At 40.7% G+C, this 18,453-nt stretch overlaps 1 protein-coding gene across 1 annotated transcript in view; it reads right to left on the reverse strand.

The window, feature by feature from the left end:
• cdh13 (cadherin 13, H-cadherin (heart)) overlaps positions 1 to 18,453 on the reverse strand; it is a 385,568-nt gene that overhangs the window by 42,575 nt on the left and 324,540 nt on the right. Inside the window, exons 10-11 of the mRNA XM_079681783.1 lie at positions 16,075 to 16,257; positions 15,732 to 15,985 (exon numbers count right to left, since the gene is read on the reverse strand). Of these exons, the coding sequence (XP_079537909.1) occupies positions 15,732 to 15,985; positions 16,075 to 16,257 (437 nt within the window). The remainder of the gene's footprint in view (positions 1 to 15,731; positions 15,986 to 16,074; positions 16,258 to 18,453) is intronic.

The following is an 18,453-nucleotide window of genomic DNA, read 5'->3' on the forward strand; positions in this document are numbered from 1 at the left end:
ACACCCCTAGGTTGAAATATAGGGTTTCTTTTAAAACCTTAAAGTCTCAAGCTGAACTCAAGATGACCATAACAACATTTTCTGAGAATTAAGAAAACGTTCTGCCCATTGTTACAGACTGAGTAAAACTATGCATGTTGACTAGGATAAATGGAAAGAGTAGAATCTGTGGATTGTTCCTTCATGTGTCTTTTCCCGACCCCGATCAAGTACACTGAGTTACTTAAACTAAAGCAGTGCTCCACTACAGTCAGACAAACACACGTATGTAACTATGAGTTGTTATGGCTACGCTTAAGCATGTTGCTGCTACAACATTTACCAGTTGCCTTTTCTGACATCTAATCACAGTCCTTGTAGTTGACATTCTTTCTCAATAATATTGGGAAAAATACATGGCTCTTTAAATACTAAAGACTTTGATCCTTTGCCATAAACTAAAAACAATTAGCTTATTTAACCATTTCAATTTCAATAGCAATAGTACCATTGTGATACAAATATTTATTAGTGCAGCTTTAACCAGCCCTGACCCGTAGATGTGATGTATTAGAAATACTTTACACGTGAGTCACTTTTGGATTTATATTGGTCATTCTAACACAGCTCCCCAGTCAACCATCCAGAGCTACATCGAGTTAGAGTCAACATATAACTCCCAAAACATACGTCAGATGCATCCATCTTCCTTAACGCTGAGCCTCTGGGTTTGCAGGGAGTTAATGGATATTCATGCCCTCACCTCGCTCGCCGAATGAGCATCATTAAGTTTCACAAAAAAGCCACAACAATCTGGGACGGCTGGTGAGGTCATGCATATACTGACTTGAGGAGGGGAATTGGTTTGGAGTATTGAAGCATTGGTTCTCCACCTCAGGGTCTGGAGCCCCGCTAAAGGGAGCACTGAGACAATATTGGGGGTCACAGTAAAGCGTATGTAAAGATATATGCAAAGAATATGCCAGAGCTTATGTATTTATATTACTGTTTGACTTTTGATCCTTGGATAATACATGTTTTACTTTGCCTTTGGGCTTACCTCAATAATCAAATGTGATTCTGTGAAAAACATCCCCTCTTTTAGTGATACACACCTATATCAGGGTGTTGACTGGGAATTAAAGAAGCTAGACTACAGTTTGGCTGATTAAAATGCCCAGCAGTAGCAAGGAGATAGTGTTGCATAATGAGACAAAGATCAGTGTCAAGCAACACCATAAAACATGTTATTCCGAGGTGTTTCTACAAGGATTAAAACATAATGACTCAAACTATCTGAGGCAAAGGGGAATGCATCCAATGTGAATATTTAAAAGGCTGTTAGCGTGTGTGTATAAAGCGCAAAGAAGGCCAAACCTCTGCTGAATGGTCACTTCACAAGCTGACTTTTTGCTCCTCCGAAACTCAAAACCATAACACTTACTTTATTGAAAACTCTGCTCTCTCTCACTTATACACCCCTTTAAAGATACTCACACTCCAGCAGCACCACATAACAGCTTACTTGTGCTATAAGTGTCAGTCTTCCCCAATTTCATAAACACGTGTACACTCACAGATACTTAGAAGCCAATGACAGCATATAACACAAAAACATGGTTTGCCTTTCTCTCGATGCGCCCATTCCTGACCTTCTTTCTTGTTCTTACTGTCCTCACTTTCTGTTGGCTCTAACTTTATCCAACTATCTTTATCCATCTCTCTATCACTTTATTCTCTATCTCCTGCCAGCAAGATCTCCCAGTGATTGGAGTCTAACTTACTGAGAGGAAGAAGACGGAACAGAGCCAATGCTAATAGTGTCTCTATCTGAGGGCTGCTGAGTGTGTGTGAGCAAAAGATATGATAACATCAATCAAAAGACGCACACTAAAAGTACAGGGGTTGTGCCGAGTTCTGTTTGGCCATAACAGCTGTACACTTCATCCACATTTGCAGCTAGTAAAGCGAGAGGAGTAGGAAATAAAAAGAGCGGGGTGCAGAGCAGGGAGCAAGAGATAAGAATAGGGATCAAGAATGGAGATAAGAAGAAGACACATGGAACTGGAACTGTGAATACGTTTGCAATAAAAATGAATTCACCACACTTTCTGTCTTCAGTTCCTCCCCATCTCCCCTCGGCTCCAATTTTTTGATGTCATTACACAATAACATTCTCCATAGCCAGGACACACAGTGGACAATCATTATGTTAGTGCATTTGCTAAGGTGGAAAATCATGTGTGTTTAACCCCAGTCTCATAAACAAACATTGTTTACATGCCCCTGCATTATAATGTTCATAATTGTTGTTTTATCTCGCTTGTCGTTACTACAGTACATAAAGTTGACTAATAAACATTCAATACTTTTGATCATATCCATGCCATATGACCCACACCAATAACACCATGGCAAACAGTACAACCTTAACATCCTAACATGACAAATACATTTAACGTTACATTAAGCAACATATAACTTTTCATAACCTCATGAGTCAGTTTATGTTAGCTTACCTCAGCTAGTTGTGCAAGTGTTGTTAGCAAACTAACATCAACGTTAGCACAACAAAAACAGGGGGGAAAAATGCAAAAAACTATAATTTCAGGCAAAGGAAACAAGGTTGTAAGAGCATGCTACCAGCATAGCAGCAAATATATAGGCCTAAACTGCTAGCTAGCTAACAAGGAGAGCATTTGCCACATTTATTTACCCCAGGTGTTGGTGGAGACCAAAACTAGAGCTGAAAGATGAGCACAATTGGATTTATATTAACCATCTCTGAATCATCTGTTATACCAACACACAAAAACAGTTTGTCTTTGTGTGTTGGTATACTAGCCCTACAACTGATGGCAGATGGAACACTGCATTTCACATGAAGATGTCACTGAGCTTATGCAGGGAATATTGAAAAGTCTCTTTCTTATATTTTCCTTCTTTCTGAGACACAAAGAGACAGAAGGTTTGAGCCCATTATGGTTGAAAATAAGGGACTCAGAGGTAGCCTACAGCTGCTCTGGGCCATATTTTAACTTTGACCATGGCTATGTTGCAGGTTTGGCCAACCACTGCTCCAGGCCATGTGGACAAATTACCAATGTCACACCTGTTCATACTTCTGCTCTGTATCAGCACAGTGCAGCAGGTCTATAGGGGTGAAATAAAAGTGACAGCACTGAGAAAAGAAAAGGCAAACGCTGGCGTCTGTCACATCAATCATCCATCTGGGAGATTGAGTCCAGGTTTGTCTTTGTCTATATGCCAGTGTGAAAATGATGTTAAGTTGGGGAGAAAAAAGGTGTTGAAGAAAGTGTGAACGGGAGTGTGTGATGGTGTTTAATTAGGGTATGTACCTTGCCAGATGTGCATATGCATGCTTATAAAAAGGCTAATAAGTTTAATTGGCATCCTGTAAAAGTATTATGACATGCATGTCTTCACAAGATGTGGTTCCTGTCACTCTTCATTCTTAACATGCATCAATAACTTAAAGACGCCTGACACTAACATATGGTTAGAGGGAATAGCTTGTAGAAACACACAAAAACAGCTAACATGAGGCAACATTAGCAAACAGCCTTTTTCAGATGAGTTGTGCAAAAAAAATGGATAGGGTGTAATATGCATCAATTAAAGGAGAAAAACTAAGAAAAGCAATATCTACATAGCGATGAGCTAATATATCTTTTTTAATGATAAATCATCTTTGGTTGTTTTCCCTGTTGTTTAATTGTTTCTACAATATAATTATTGGTTACTGTGCTGTAACACAAATTCTGCCTTTGGGGACATTAAAGTTTAAAGAAGCCAATATATTTGTCATTAATTATATACTTTCATTTCCTGCCTGCATGTCTCCATAGGCTGCAGCACCAGCGAGAGCAGTCCATTTGCTGACTGTCCTCGAGTTCCATTTACTGATCCAGTGTCCCATCATGGCTTGAATCAGTCCTGGGAAACAGTGTGACTGAATACAGACTCAACCTCCGTTTGATTTACCTTTTAACATGACTTCAGTTCAAAGGCTCTTTTCAGCCTGTTGACTAATGTTTGCCGTGAGCAAGGTAAAGTCTAGAGGAGGCTCTCTGCCAATTCCACCGAACAACTGCAGACAGTCCGCTGAGTACCCTGAACAAAGACCCACTGTGTCGACTTAACAGCAGCAGTGGAGCAAGCGCCGACAGGACGCAGGTTGGAAATCAAATATGACAATGAAAGGTTTGCATTGTCAATATTTGGCAGGAACAGAGAGCAGTATTCAAGGACACTCCATTGAAACCTGCATGCACAGAGAAGGCGCATCAGCAATCTGCGAGAATGTATCTGCACATACACATTACACAGCGACACAGGGGTGCTCTCCCTCGATGAGTGTAACATCCTTTTCATAAATTAGCAAGCTTGAATAATACAACACAGTACACAAAAGTTATTATCATAATAAGGTGCATAATAGAAGCTCTTTGCATCAGTTGAAAACCATAACCTTGTAATTAAGAGGAAGAAAAGCAATTTACTTCTGCTCCACAGCACAACATCCTTCTCTCCTGTTCCTCTTGGCATCCTTTAGGATTGTTTTAATTATTTTCTGGCAAACTGACTGTATGAGTTAAGCCTCTCCCTGTCCCGTCTCTGTCTCTCCTCACACTCACTTTTCCCTCCTCTACCACGTGTTTGGCATGCCTTTACTCAGCTGCAAGAAATTAAATATAAATCTAAACATCTGATTAGCTTGTAATCAGCCCCTTCCCATCCCAGAGGGACAGATGGAAGAAACGCATGGAAATGGTGGAGAGAATGACTCAGTCCTGTTTCGCTATGCAGTGTGGCATTAAAAAGAAAAACGGGCAACTCGTATCCTTGAAACTTTCTCTGAGACAACCCATCTTTAGAGGTTGGAGAAGTACTCAGATAATATACTTAGTGTAAGTAAAAGTAGAAGTACCAGAGTGTACTGTAGGAATACTCTGTTACAGGTGAAAGTCCTGCATTCAAAATGTTACTCAAATTAAAAGTATTAAAGTAATGGCATTAAAATATACTTAACGTATCAAACGTAAAAGTACTCATTATGCGGATTTGTCTATTTCAGAATAATCTATATATATATGTTTTATAATTATTGATCATTAAAGTGTTATCAAAGCTGGTAAAAGTGCAGCTAGTTTGAATGACTTTGTATACTGCAGGGTAGCTTGTGAATTTACTCCAGGTAGAACTAAAGTCTGGATTAAGTGTTGGTCATATTTCACATAATCAATCCAAATCTGTAAAGTAACTAAACGTGTTAAATAAATGTAGTGGATTATGAGTACACAATTTTCCTCTGAATTGTAGTGGGGTAGAAGTACAAAGTAGCATTAAATGAAAATACTCAAGTAAAGTACAAGTGTCTCAATATTGTACTTAAGTACAGTACTCGAGTTAATGAGTAGCTACTTCCCACCACTGCCCATCTTCCGTTTTTTGAGTATGCAATGCTGCCTCTAACAGTAACTACATAGCCCTTCAATATTGACAGTTTGGTAAAGAAAAAGTTGAAATAACTATGTTTAGGACACAATGAAATCCAATTTACGTTCCACCCTTCAAACCGTTTTGTAGGGGGTAACTTTTCACATGGGCAAAATACTTATATTTTTTCTGTATACTGCTTTCTGATAATAAAGAACAACATTTGAAAACAGTTTCAATTTTCAAACATTGCTCTTTCAGTTTGCTTTGCTACAATTGATTTGTCTTGTTGTACATTGTAAACACTTGAAGTCCTCTAGTCCTCCAGTATAGATGCTTCTCTTATTTGTTTTAAAGGTCCCATGTCATGCTTTTCTGGTTATTACCCGTCCCCTTGTGTGTTATGAAGGTTTTTATGCATGTAAACGGTCTGCAGAGTCAAAACCCTCAAAGTAGACCCTGTAGCGAGTAAAACTCTAACACAGAAAATACCTCCCCAAAACGCCTCGTTGGAGATACGTCACTGTCCATTGATTCTTCCGGGTAACTCATGATGTCATGCGTTACCCGGACCAATCCGTGGAACCGTTACGTTACGTCCGCGGAGCCGTTACGTTAAGCCCCCGCTGATTAGTCCAAATTGACCAATCCACGGACTTCCTCACACACACACTCAGTGCATGCAGCTCTGCTGATCTCTCCTCCCTGGCTGCAGGCTGATAACAGACAGTTGGGATCGCGGCAAAATTCTCTCTGCAGACCCATTCTCACAGCGTTTATCAACCTTTTTCTTACTCAATATCAAGCCACACTTATTGTTTTTACTTCGGCTGTGACTTTGTGTGTGCTCAGGGTGAGTTTGGCTGTGTTTCGCTGTGTATCGCTAAACAAGGAAACCACACCTCCACGGAGCTCAGCGCGATTCACAATGTTCAGACCAATCAGAGCACACTGTGCTCACAGGGAGGGTGGGGGCTGGAGCTATTGGAGGTACAACGAGCCGTTAAAGGCAGAGAGTCAAGGGCGCCGGAAGCAGGGGGGCCAGGGGGCCATTGGCCCCCCCACTTTTCAGCCCTGCCCCACATTTTCGCAGCAGCAGATGCCGCGGAAAACTGTACAAATCCCGTTTCAATAATTCCCCTCTACTCTAAAGTCGCATCTAAAACGCGATCTGATCTAGCTGTGTACATTTTGTTATTTTTGATTGTTATATTCAGTCTCACTAGCTTCAGGCATGTTTGAAGCTTGTAAAGGGAAGATGACAGCTCTCACTCGCCACTCTGCTGTTCCTCAGCGCCGCTCCCCCTCCCTCCCGCTGAAATTATGAATGTAAGGTGTAGGCCTATAGTAATCATAGATAACACGGCAGGGTCCGTTACAGTTTGTTTTTATCTGATTTCAAATAAGCAAAGTCTTGGCTTTCAGTACATTAAACTTGTTTCGGCAAATTCAGATGATAAATAGGCCTACAACTTTGAAGCTTGTAACGGCATAATTACAAGCGGAGAACGGAGTAATTTAACGTCACTGCAGGCATAACAACAGCCGGTGTTTCTCGTGAGTCTTTTCCCCGGGAAACAAACACAATACACACAAACGCAAAAATACACAAACACACACGTATATACACGCGGCGCGGAACACTGTACAAATCCCGTTTCAATAATTCCCCTCTACTCTAAAGTCGCATCTAAAACGCGATCTGATCTAGCTGTGTATATTTTGTTATTTTGTATTGTTATATATATTCAATCTCATTAGCTACACGCATTTTTTAAGCTTGTAAAGGGAAGACCACAGCTCGCCTCTCACTGGCCACTCTGCTCTTCCGCAGCGCCGCTCCCCCTCCCTCCCGCTGAAATTATGAATGTAAGGCATAGTAATCATAGATAACACGGCAGGGTCCGTTACAGTTCGTTTTCATCTGATTTCAAATAAACAAAGTCTTGGCTTTCAGAATATCCAACTTGTTTCGGCAAATGCAGATGATAAATACAGGTTTGAAGTTTGTAATGGCATAATTACAAGCGGAGAACTGAGTAATTTAACGTTACAACAGGCATAACAACAGCCGGTGTTTCCCGTGAGTGCAGTAATCCAAACGAAAATATCTTCCCTCCGTAGTATTTTTGATCATTTGCTCCGCTAATAATCAATCAGATCGATGGATTCCAGAGAAGAGAAACACTTTAAAGGCCTTTTTCTCAAAACGATGACTCTGTAACAGTCATTATATAATGTGACATATTTTGCTTAATATTTGGAGTACAAAAACAATCCTGATCTCATTAGAAAGCTAGGAATCAAAATGTGTCTTCGGGTCAATGCGAACGATTTCGATGGAGCAGGTCACTTTGCATTAGGTAAAATAAAGCAGGCAGACATAACAGGAAGAATATGTACATTTTAACCCAATCAAATAGGACATTGTCACACCATTCAAATGTATCCATTTAAATTACAACCAATAAAAAAGCTTAGATTTGTTTATTTGTTACGTTGTTTACTTTATTTGTTACGTTGTTCTGCTGTGTGTGTCAGCCGTTAACCTAGAGATATAAAGAATATATACACTTGCAAACATGTCAGAAGAACCAGCGCAGAAGAAAACTAAATACGGTCAATCTAAACTTAAATTTAACAACTGGAAGGTCACATCCCTGACTACCACATCTCCGGAGGCTGGACCTTCTTCAAACAGCGAAGTCAGATGAACCCAAAAGCAGCAGCTCTAGTCTGCGGCCGGAGAAACTGTCAAAACCGCCGCCGACCCCACCGCCGCCGTTGTTGAACCGAAACAGGCTGGTTCCAACTGCATGGAGGTTTGCTGTCGGGACATTGAGGCGGTTAAAGCTGTACAGCTAACTATCAGAAAAAAGGAGACCGCTAGTAGATTATTTGGGCAAAGAGAAGGTACTTCAACGCAGAATGGTACAAAAAAAGAGTGGTTAATTCTTTGCAAAACCACTAAACGATAGTGATAAATTGCGATGTTAACAACCTCATGATAACCTCATTTTTTTTTTTACTTAGGATCATACCTGTGTTTAGTCTAGAAAAAGGTGAATGTGTGCATTTTATTATAAAATTGTGTATATTTACAGACTGTTGCAAACACTAAGAAGCTTATAAACATCAGGTTTAAAACTAAGAGCTTTACAAAAAAGTAACACAATTAAAGATGTTTGGAGTTTTATTTGAGTTATTCATTTACATTTTTTGTCAAAGAGATGCTGATTTGAAACCGTTGTAGCCGTTACGGCATTTCCTGTTTCTGCCGGAGAGAGGGGAGTTTGTCCCAAAGCTTGCCGCTGTATTTACTCCCTCCATCTGACAGGAGGGAGCCTCATGTGTCACTCCACGGAGTTCACTCCGTCACGGAGGGGGAGTGTCTAGGGCGTAGTTTGGGATTGGGCCATACACACGCACTTTTTTTGGCCCCCCCAATTCTAAAATGAATCCGGCGCGCCTGCAGAGAGTAGGCTTGTTTGAGACGCGTTGCGGCTCGCCTCGAAAGTAGACGAGAATAGCCGATCACAGCCGGGGGAGGTCTCAAAAAGCTCGCCTGAAGTCGAACAGCTCCGCGGCGGTGGCGGCGGCTTCTTCTTCTTCTTCTTCTTCTTCTTCTTCTTCTTCTTCTTCTTCTTCTTCTTCTTCTTCTTCTTCTTCTTCTTCTCTTGGTTTTTTGGCGGATTGCAAACAGCTTTAAGGTGCATACCGCCACCTCCGGAGTCGGCTTGACTCGGTTTGTATTTATAAAGAATGCACACATGTGTTTAATCGTTAATGTCAGATATGTACTACGAATAAACAGTGAGAGGTATGAATATACACAGCAGCCTGTGAGCAGTATGAACAGTGTGTATGAATATGCTAAGATATATAAAGTATGAAAACGGTAAGCAGTGCAAGTATAGTATAAAATATATAGATATTAATTTCATGATGATAAACATTATGGAACAATTATGAAAAATGTTAATGGAGGGGGCGAAGTAAAACTGACACAAAACAACAACAGACTATTGCCGAGCCAATTGGAGAGTTTCATCAGCAGCACGTGGTAAAAATCACCAATGAGCGCTCAGCTCGAGATACCAGCGAGTCGTTTCCCATCAAGCATTTCGCTTCTGCAGCCCGTGGAGAGGAACTGCGGCGCCTCGCCTCGCTCTCAAGGCTGTGGGCGTCTTTGTCCCACGAGATTTCAACGTCTCATGTAGGCGAGCCTCCAGAGCAAGTCGGACAAAATGACTAACCATCATGCAACGCACTAGCAAGACGTTGATCGAAATTGCGCAGGTCTGAGCAGGTCTCGCTTGTCTCAAACAAGCCTAGTGAAATTCAGTGAATACACGTAGTTTACAGAGATGCTGTATGAGAAACCAAATTGATTTTGGAAAATTGCACAATATAAATCTATTCTAGTAGACCTCAACAATGGAATTATGATCAGTGGAAATGGCCATGACATGGGACCTTTAATGTTAGTACTGAGCCATGGCAGAGGGAAAAGTTGTTGGTTGATTTACAGAACTAAATAAAAATGCAACATGAAATTTGAAATAGCCACGACTGCCAATGTTTGAAACTATTTTGTCTCATTGTTTCAGGAGAGCATCCTGTCTCATCCAGAGCATAGGCACCAACATGACAGTAACGGTTGAATACTCAGGTGCTGTAATGTCATTACAAAACATATATTTATAGACTGAAACGTTTTCTTCCATCAGCATTTTTGACATCTTGAACACATTATAATTTAAACATTACAAAATATAGGCTCATTAACTGAATGTAGTACAGGAAAACATGACATTAAAAGTCTCTAACCCTAACCCTCCACCTGTCAAATGTGCACATGGTTTAGTCCAGGGGTTCCTAAGGATCACAGAAAAATACATTTAAATTGCAGCTAGGGAGCCTCCCATTAGCAAGCCCGATAAGCTTTATACAAGTTAACAAATGAGAGCTGCTTGGACCCTCTAAGAGCCAACATAAAGGAAGAACTGGAAAGCAAAAGAAGAGGTATTGGGAAAATATATTTTTTGACAAATTCCATCAAACACAAAATTCTAGCACTGTTTAAAAATGTTTTGATTTGTATATGGACTGAACGGATACATGAACAATTCGCACATATGCATTAAAGAAAGAAAGAAATCAAGAGTTTTTCAGACTTCACATAAAATGTGCTATGTTGTATGAATGACCAGGCTACAGGTTCTGCAGTTTTGTGTTCCTTGCACGGTTAATTGTTTATGTTATGTTTCTGAGAGAAAGACAATGGAAGTTGGAAGGAGACAGACTGCACACTTCTGGCTAAACAAATGTGCCCTACTGCTGTGTGAGAATGGACAATTTCAACATTTGGCTAATGTTGGGAATAAGTTAGCCAAAAGTTCAGCAAGAGTATTATTGCTTTCCTCTAAGCTCCTGTTTAATCCCAATAACGTTATACTTTGGGCACTTCGCAGCATCCACAAAATGTGGCTGGCCCTGCATATCTGGCTGGACACATTTGCAGGTCAGCCAATCAAATCACCTTTAACAACAATCAACTCAAATTCCATTTAAAACGTTTGGCATTCAGTGGCTGAATTACTCTCTGCTGGCTGCTTACCAACATCCCATCTTCCCGTGTGCTCTTTTGGTACGTCTTGCTGTCATCTTCCTTTTCCCCCTCCGGCCCACACAGACAGGGATCATTTCAGAGGCCTTACGGTGATCACACTGTCTGACCCCGCCCAGGTCAGCCTTTGTAACATTCAACACCTCTCTCCTTCACATAGACTCTGTGTGTCCATTGATCTGTCTCAGTCTCTCTTCCCTTCCTTAGCCTCCTCAAAGCTACCTGCCAACTGCAAGTCATTCACTGTCCCCAGCTGTTTAGTCTATCTAGTAAAGAATGTTGATTAGCCTCCTCCAAACTAGTTAAAACATCATGCAAAGGAAGGTTTCTGCATAATTGATTGTGGCAACACCCGTGTAATCAGAACCTCTTGACTTGTCATGTGAATTCTCCGGCTGAGTTTCCCCCACAAAGATGGGATTTAAGGAAATATTAGAGTATAAACTTACTGATTTTAAACTTTCTTGCATCCAGATTTTAGGGCGCAAAACCGCCCTGAAGTGCTTCATATTTCCTCAACGCTTAGCACCCACGCGCTAAACACAACACTTCTAAATCAGAGGTTTATCGGAGATGCATTTTATTCAAAAGCAAGTCCAAGTCTCTCCGTCTCCCATCAGCGCTGTCTGACGTTCCCACTGCCTCGCTCTCTAAAAACCATTCCGCTTGAATAAATCCTTAAATCAGTCAAGACGGCTAGAAAACGTCTTCAGCAGACAAATCCGCCCGAAGCCTAATAGTTTGGCCTGAATACTGACAGGATTAAAACGACTCATGTTTGCAGTAATTATGTAACATGTCCGTTTACGAGTCTGGACTATCTAAGGTCAGTTTGAAAAAAGGAAAATTGCGTTGTTGTTTTCAATTATTCTTTTCACCAGTGTGCTGATTAGGGTAAATCCCAAAAAAAAGCCCAGAGCACTGTTTTAATAATGAAGTTTATCATTTGGATGAAAAACAATCTATTAATAGATGCCCCTTGATATTCATGTGAACGGTGGATGTTGTCTTTTATCATTAAGATTTAATAACATGTCCTCCAGACACACCGTCAACAATATGAAAGGAAAGAAGACAGACTCATCAGAGGCTGGCGTATTTCAAAGTGTTTGTGGTCAAAGTGTAACAGATTTCAATTATTTATTTGCTAAAATCTTACACCCTCCTAGGCACATAACCTGTTTCTAAATAACATTAGAAGATAAAGATAAAGGAAGGCTGTCGAACAACCTGGATAATGAGATAGCCTCGATTAACCTGTGGGTTCAATGGAAACCAGGCTAATGAGAAGCTTCACAGCACACCATGTTCCTTTAGTCTACAATTTTAAAAACAATCACTAATTGTTTCAATTTGGATAATAAGAGCTTAAGTTAACATTTCTAATAATGCGTCGGTTGTCATAAGGCTTCATCTTAATTCTGTCATCCTGCAGACATGAAGACTGTAACTGCAGTGAAATATCTAAATTGGTCAATTATAGCCTAAATAGCATAGCATTGGGCCAAGTTGTCATAAGGACACCATTTGATCCTACAGCAGCCCTTAAGTGAGCTTTTTAACTGATGGTTTGGCAATGACAGTGAATCAGTTTTCTATTGTTTTTCCTTATTTTATTTCACTCTAATATCAATCTACCGCTAAGTACTTTGGTATTATTTATGAAACATTTATGAATGTACTGGACTCCCTCAGTTATGTCACTTTTCCCCATCTAGATTGTTATTATTCTATCTATACGTGCCTTGGTAAGGCTGCTTTTATTGGTTTGCAATTGGTTAAAAATGCAGCTGCCAGTTTAATAACTGAAACTAACCCTTGTGTATTCCTCAATTTGCTGTTGGTTGGATATCAAGCTCTTCATGACATTGTCCCCAGTTGCATTTTTGATCTCCTTGGTCTTCATTTTACTCTTCAAGCACTCCCACACCCTAACCCTATAACCCTCAAATCTTATATACTATAGCCTTTATATCCATCCCCCTTCTTGTTTGTTTTTCTTTGTTCTTGTTTTTCATTGTTCTGTTTGTGACATTGTTATAACATTTAAATTCATTCTTCTATATTTTTGTGTGAGAAGCAGTTATGCTGTATAAATACAACTTTAAGTGATTTCCCAACAGTCTTTCACAGTCACCATCGTTCTAGTCAGGTGTAGCTAATACCACTAATGGTGGCTTTCCTCCATTTAGAATCATTTCAATCAAGGACAAACTCAGCATACGAGAAATTGTGAATATAAACTTTAAACGTCAAGGTTTATAAGTTCTTTGCCCGTCTACCGTCTCCTGTTCCTACAAAAGTGGAGCAGGAGGAATTGAGGTGTGGGTGACATCCAATTATCCTTCACAGCTCTGCATTGCACCGCCATAGTTAATAAGCAGTGTCCCTCGAGCGATCCAACCAGATCTTAAGGATTTGATTTAAATCCCTCTTGCCACCTAACCCTTTCCACATGTTGCATTTCACCTGCAAACATGTGACTTCACAGAAGAGAGCCTCTCTGACTTATGTTTTAATGTGACTTGCACTACAAGATTTGGATCATCCCATCTTAACTTGTATTGTTGTGTTTGGCTTCAAGTGAGTTTTTGTGTGTGAAGACGAACTGATTCCTGTAATTTTGCATTGTCTAAAATGTCACCTGCAAAAACACATTTAGTCACAGCTGCATGGTAATAATTGTTTCCTCAAATCCCACTGAAATTATAATCAAAGTTGAATGGGTCCTGAATCTGCATTGGGTCGAAACAGCTTTCCAGAAATATCACATGGCAGTTTTGTACAGGTTTAACAAAACAGATGGCCCCTGCAATTATAATACCTCACAGGAGCCACCAGGTAACAATAGTCTTTCAATTAGGGCTCAGCTGCGCACTGTAATGCAAATATTTCATGTATTGACTTACTCAAAATGAACAGCTATTTGAAAAAGTGCACTGGCCAGACTGTTATGTTTAATGCAACGTAAACATGAGGATGCCTTTTTACGTCCATTATTATTGTTGATAAAGACGTCACAAATATGCACATATAACCATGCAAGTGTGTGTGTGTGTGTGTGTGTGTGTAACGGTGTGATACGGACCCTGACCAGCGCGTCACACAGATTGTGTTCCGTGTCAAATGCAATTGACCTGTGCATCCCAAGGGGTAGCCACACCGACACACACACACTCACACAAACACACAGTTATGCTGAGACAGACAGAGCAAGAGAGAGGCAGGATAACAGATCTTTTTTTTGCCATTTTATTCGGTGCACGCTCCCTCCCTATTTCCACTTCTCCACCCGTCTGTCTTTCTCATGTCCTCAACCTGTCTGCGGGTCACAGTTATGACACTTCAAAGTAACTTTTACCAGGAAAAATGTCAGTGGATGAAATGACAACAAACGCAGAGGCCATGAAATAAATACAGAAATGTATGCCGAGGATGAGAGGAGCAGAGCAGCAAGGATGAAGTTAGAAAGATGCAGATATACGACTTGGAAGATCAGTCAGAGATGCACAGAAGGTGTCATAAACACGAAGCCCTTCCGTGACTATACATAGATGAAATGTCACCAAATTCTTTGAAGAAGGCTTTTAAGTTATCAGTATAGCTTCAAAATCCAAATGCGGGTATCAAAATTGTTGTTGAGTCAGAAATAAAACATAAACAGACGACGACAACTTTCCTACATAACCTAGCTTGTGTGTCATATAGTTTCAACATATTATTGAGAGTCTTTCCATTTTTATAAGTGGAGTGCTATTCAGGCGCGATACATGAATTACTAAAGACCAATAGCTGCTCTCATGTGACCTGACTGATGACTTTAGACTCTCCACTCGACAGGTCTTGACTCATAAACAACCTTCAGTTAATAATCTGCCCGTTATGTAGCATTGGATACTGACATGGTGACTACGTTTTATAGAACATAAAGCGGCATCAATAATCTGAGCATAAAAGTCACGATGTGGTGAATTTTATTCCCCTGGCTTATTATCCCCATGTGTTTACTTTACAATTTTATTTTACGTGAAATATAACTCTGAGGGTGCAGACAGTCAGCAAACTGATTGAGAACAAATTAGGCCTGAAAGCCAATAAATGCAATGATAGGTTTTCTATCTTTTAAAAGGTAGTGCAGCGAATGCTATGGGGCTCCCTCTGGCAGCGAGAGGAATCATTGTTATTGTAGCACAGAAACTAATGGCCTTCCTGTCATGATGATGGTAATATTTGAGAGAACGCTTTTTCTGTAACATAGTTAAAGTTAATGTGCTGGCCGGCTCTGTGACCTTCCGTTGACTTGGGTGAACGGTTCGACCTATGCCAGTAAATTGCAGATTGCCCGGGCAATATCATTCATCTGTTTACACAACAGTAGCCTGACAGGCAAAAGAAAAACAATCTGTGATGAAGGGACGCAGGAGATGTGAACCCGATGTGAGAGAGATAAACGTATCTGAAAGTTTACTGACATCAAATAACTGCTCTTCTACACGCGCTTTGCAAAGAGTCGCATTAGCAAAGGATACTTGATTTCGTTGAGTGAAACTGAATACATATCAGAAACCTCATTACTGAGCAGATGACAGCCCAAACAATCTCTATCTTGTGTTTTTCTGGATTTCAAATAACCTCATAACGACCCAGGACCAAGGCTCCTTACCTGATGCTCTGTGCCTGTAATATATCTGGATCTGTGGCGTTGAGTGAAGCCACGAAGCTTCCCAGAGGAATGTTTTCCATCTTGTTGACTGTCAGGGGGTCGGGGAAGAATACGGGGCCCTCGTTGATGTCCAGGACTGTGACGCGGACAGTGGCAGTGGAGCTGGGGCCGTAGCCAACATCAGGAACCAGAGGGTCCTCGTTCTCCACTTTGATGAGTAGCGCGTGGAACCTTTCGGCCTCATAGTCCAAAGGCTGAAGGGAGAAAATCATTGTGGATGTAAGGGGATGGTAATCATGTTATCAAATGAATGTATTGGGCAGTTTGATATACAGTATTTTACCTTGATGACAGACAGCATCCCCTCGTTGTTGTCTGGGTTGGTTTGGATCTCAAAGCTCAGTGTTGGATCTCCGTTAATTATAGAGTAGATCGCTCTCCCCGCCCCCGTGTCTGGGTCGTCTCTATCGTCTACCGTCAGGTTCACAACGACGCCCGTCGAGCCCTCGTACACATTAGCCTCAAACTGTTGGAGGAGACAGACAAAACACATTAGCAAACCTGAAGAACTGAGGATACTGGAACCTATGGACCATAACAGAACCCATCAGACTTGACTCAGACTGAAGAGGAAGGTATAGATTTGAATAAAGAGGCAGCACAAACTCACTCTACGTTAAAAGAAAGACACAAGTGAATGAGAACAGGAATCAAGGCAAAGGTGTCTGAGTTGATATTGTTGGATAGGAAATATTGTGCTCATTCATGAAGGTAGATAGATAAAGTACTATTCCCTGCAGAGATGAAAACATGGACACATTTAAAGAGGGGAGTTGCAAAATGGTTTGATATGTTCTTGACTGAAGCATATTCGACTAAACATTGGATGTTATTATTAAGAGCCCAAACTGCACAAACCCCCCATTGGGAAAAGAGGAGAAATGTTCTTCCTCCTTATTGTAAAAGCACATTTAAGGTACCCTGTGGAGTAATTTTACCACTAGTGGCGCAATGTTTTTTTTAGTGGGTATTTATGTTTATTTGCATTGTGCACACACGTTAGCAATTTATGCCGTTTCGAGCAATCCCACTCGTATGAGAGGTGTAGAAATGTGAAAAACATACTAGAGAAGGAGACGAGCAAATTTAGATTGAAACATTGCAGTTTTGAAATCCTTTCTGTAAATACAGTTTGCTGTTTTTTGAGGATGAAGATGCAATACACATGTTTGACCTTAATAGAACACTTGCATTTCATAACATAACTTTAGTTTAAGCAGAAAGGTCTGGCTGCTCCTGTCATCAATCTGGTAAAGGGGAAATAACCACTAGTTATTTTCTTTCACCGAATCACAATTGTCACAGAATCCAGGGACTATCTATGAGAGCAAGAGAGTACTTCCCTCTACGTCATAGCCGTGTCCCTTTATGGGTGAAAACATTCACTGCCAGTCAAATGGAAGTAAATACAAGTTAAGAAATTTTCACCAACTACATATCAAATAAAGAATATTGTGGTGGTCTTTTTACCTAAAAGGAGCCGCACAGACAGGCAACAGTTACATGTATTGGGCTGACCGGGTCCCATTGACTGTGCTTTTTGTCATCTCTGTGGATGACCTGAAGCCACAGATCTTTTCTTTTCCAGTCTTCTTTCTAAGTTGAGTATAGGAAATCATAACTTTCGATTGTTGTTGTTGTTTGATGTGCAAAACACGACACAGCAGCCTCTATGCATGATAAAACAACTTCTTCCACATGGCGCCATTTCTTTTTTTGCACTGGAAAGTGGGCGTCATTTCACCAGACCGTGACATATCACTGCTCTCATCTATGCCCTTGCAAAACAATTAACATATATGGCGGAAGTTAAGGGAAAAAGCTGAAATAAACGACCAACGTGAGTCTTTAGCTGTCAGTCTTTATCTGGTGACTCAAAAATAAATGAATGTGTGTGTGTATGTAACACACAGGACAGAATACAGACTATTAGTCTCCTCCATTGAGTATTCTTTCCGCTGCATCTCGCTTATCTCATTATTTATCTAGTGTCAATCACTGCTCACATCTCTGCTCATGTTGGCAGCGGGCCTGAATCAGATTCCCATCCATGCATTCTGCCAGCAAGTCCCTCACTAAAGACTACATCCTAAACAGGGGTACCTTAAAGAAGCTCCATGCAGGCAGAAGCAATTCGGTGTGTGTGTATGTGTGTGCTGCAGGACCATTATGGTGTCAGAGCTTACAGTGTAATCTTTCAGACACAGAACACTCTGTTTAAGGATAGCGCTGGTCCAGCCTAGATTACTGCGTCTCCTGTCAGCCCACGGTATTGTTGTTTCACAGATTACCCTCTTACCGCCTTGCACAGCCTGGCTCCATGCATTTATCTGAAAAGACACAAACATTGATTTCTACTCTTTCCTTTCTTTTCTTCCTTTTTTATTCATCCAAAGCTCGTTTAAAAATAACCCATTGAACCACTTGCAGTCATTTAGGGCACAGAGGATAGAAACATAATGTTCTTCCAAAAAAAAGGTTGTGTTTGTGCCCACACAGGCATTGTTGGCCTTTTTGTCCTGCAAGCCCACGGCAGTGTGGTACAAAAGCATCATGTGAAAATTAGGAGGCTGTTGGAAACATAAAAAAATCCCAGTGCTCATTTTCTTAAACAAGCGGAATGTAGAATATAGCAATTGCCAGAACCCTGAAGCAGTGAAAT

This window comes from Notothenia rossii (assembly GCF_949606895.1).
Source record: "Notothenia rossii genome assembly, chromosome: 5".
Classification (NCBI taxonomy): Eukaryota; Metazoa; Chordata; class Actinopteri; order Perciformes; family Nototheniidae; genus Notothenia; species Notothenia rossii.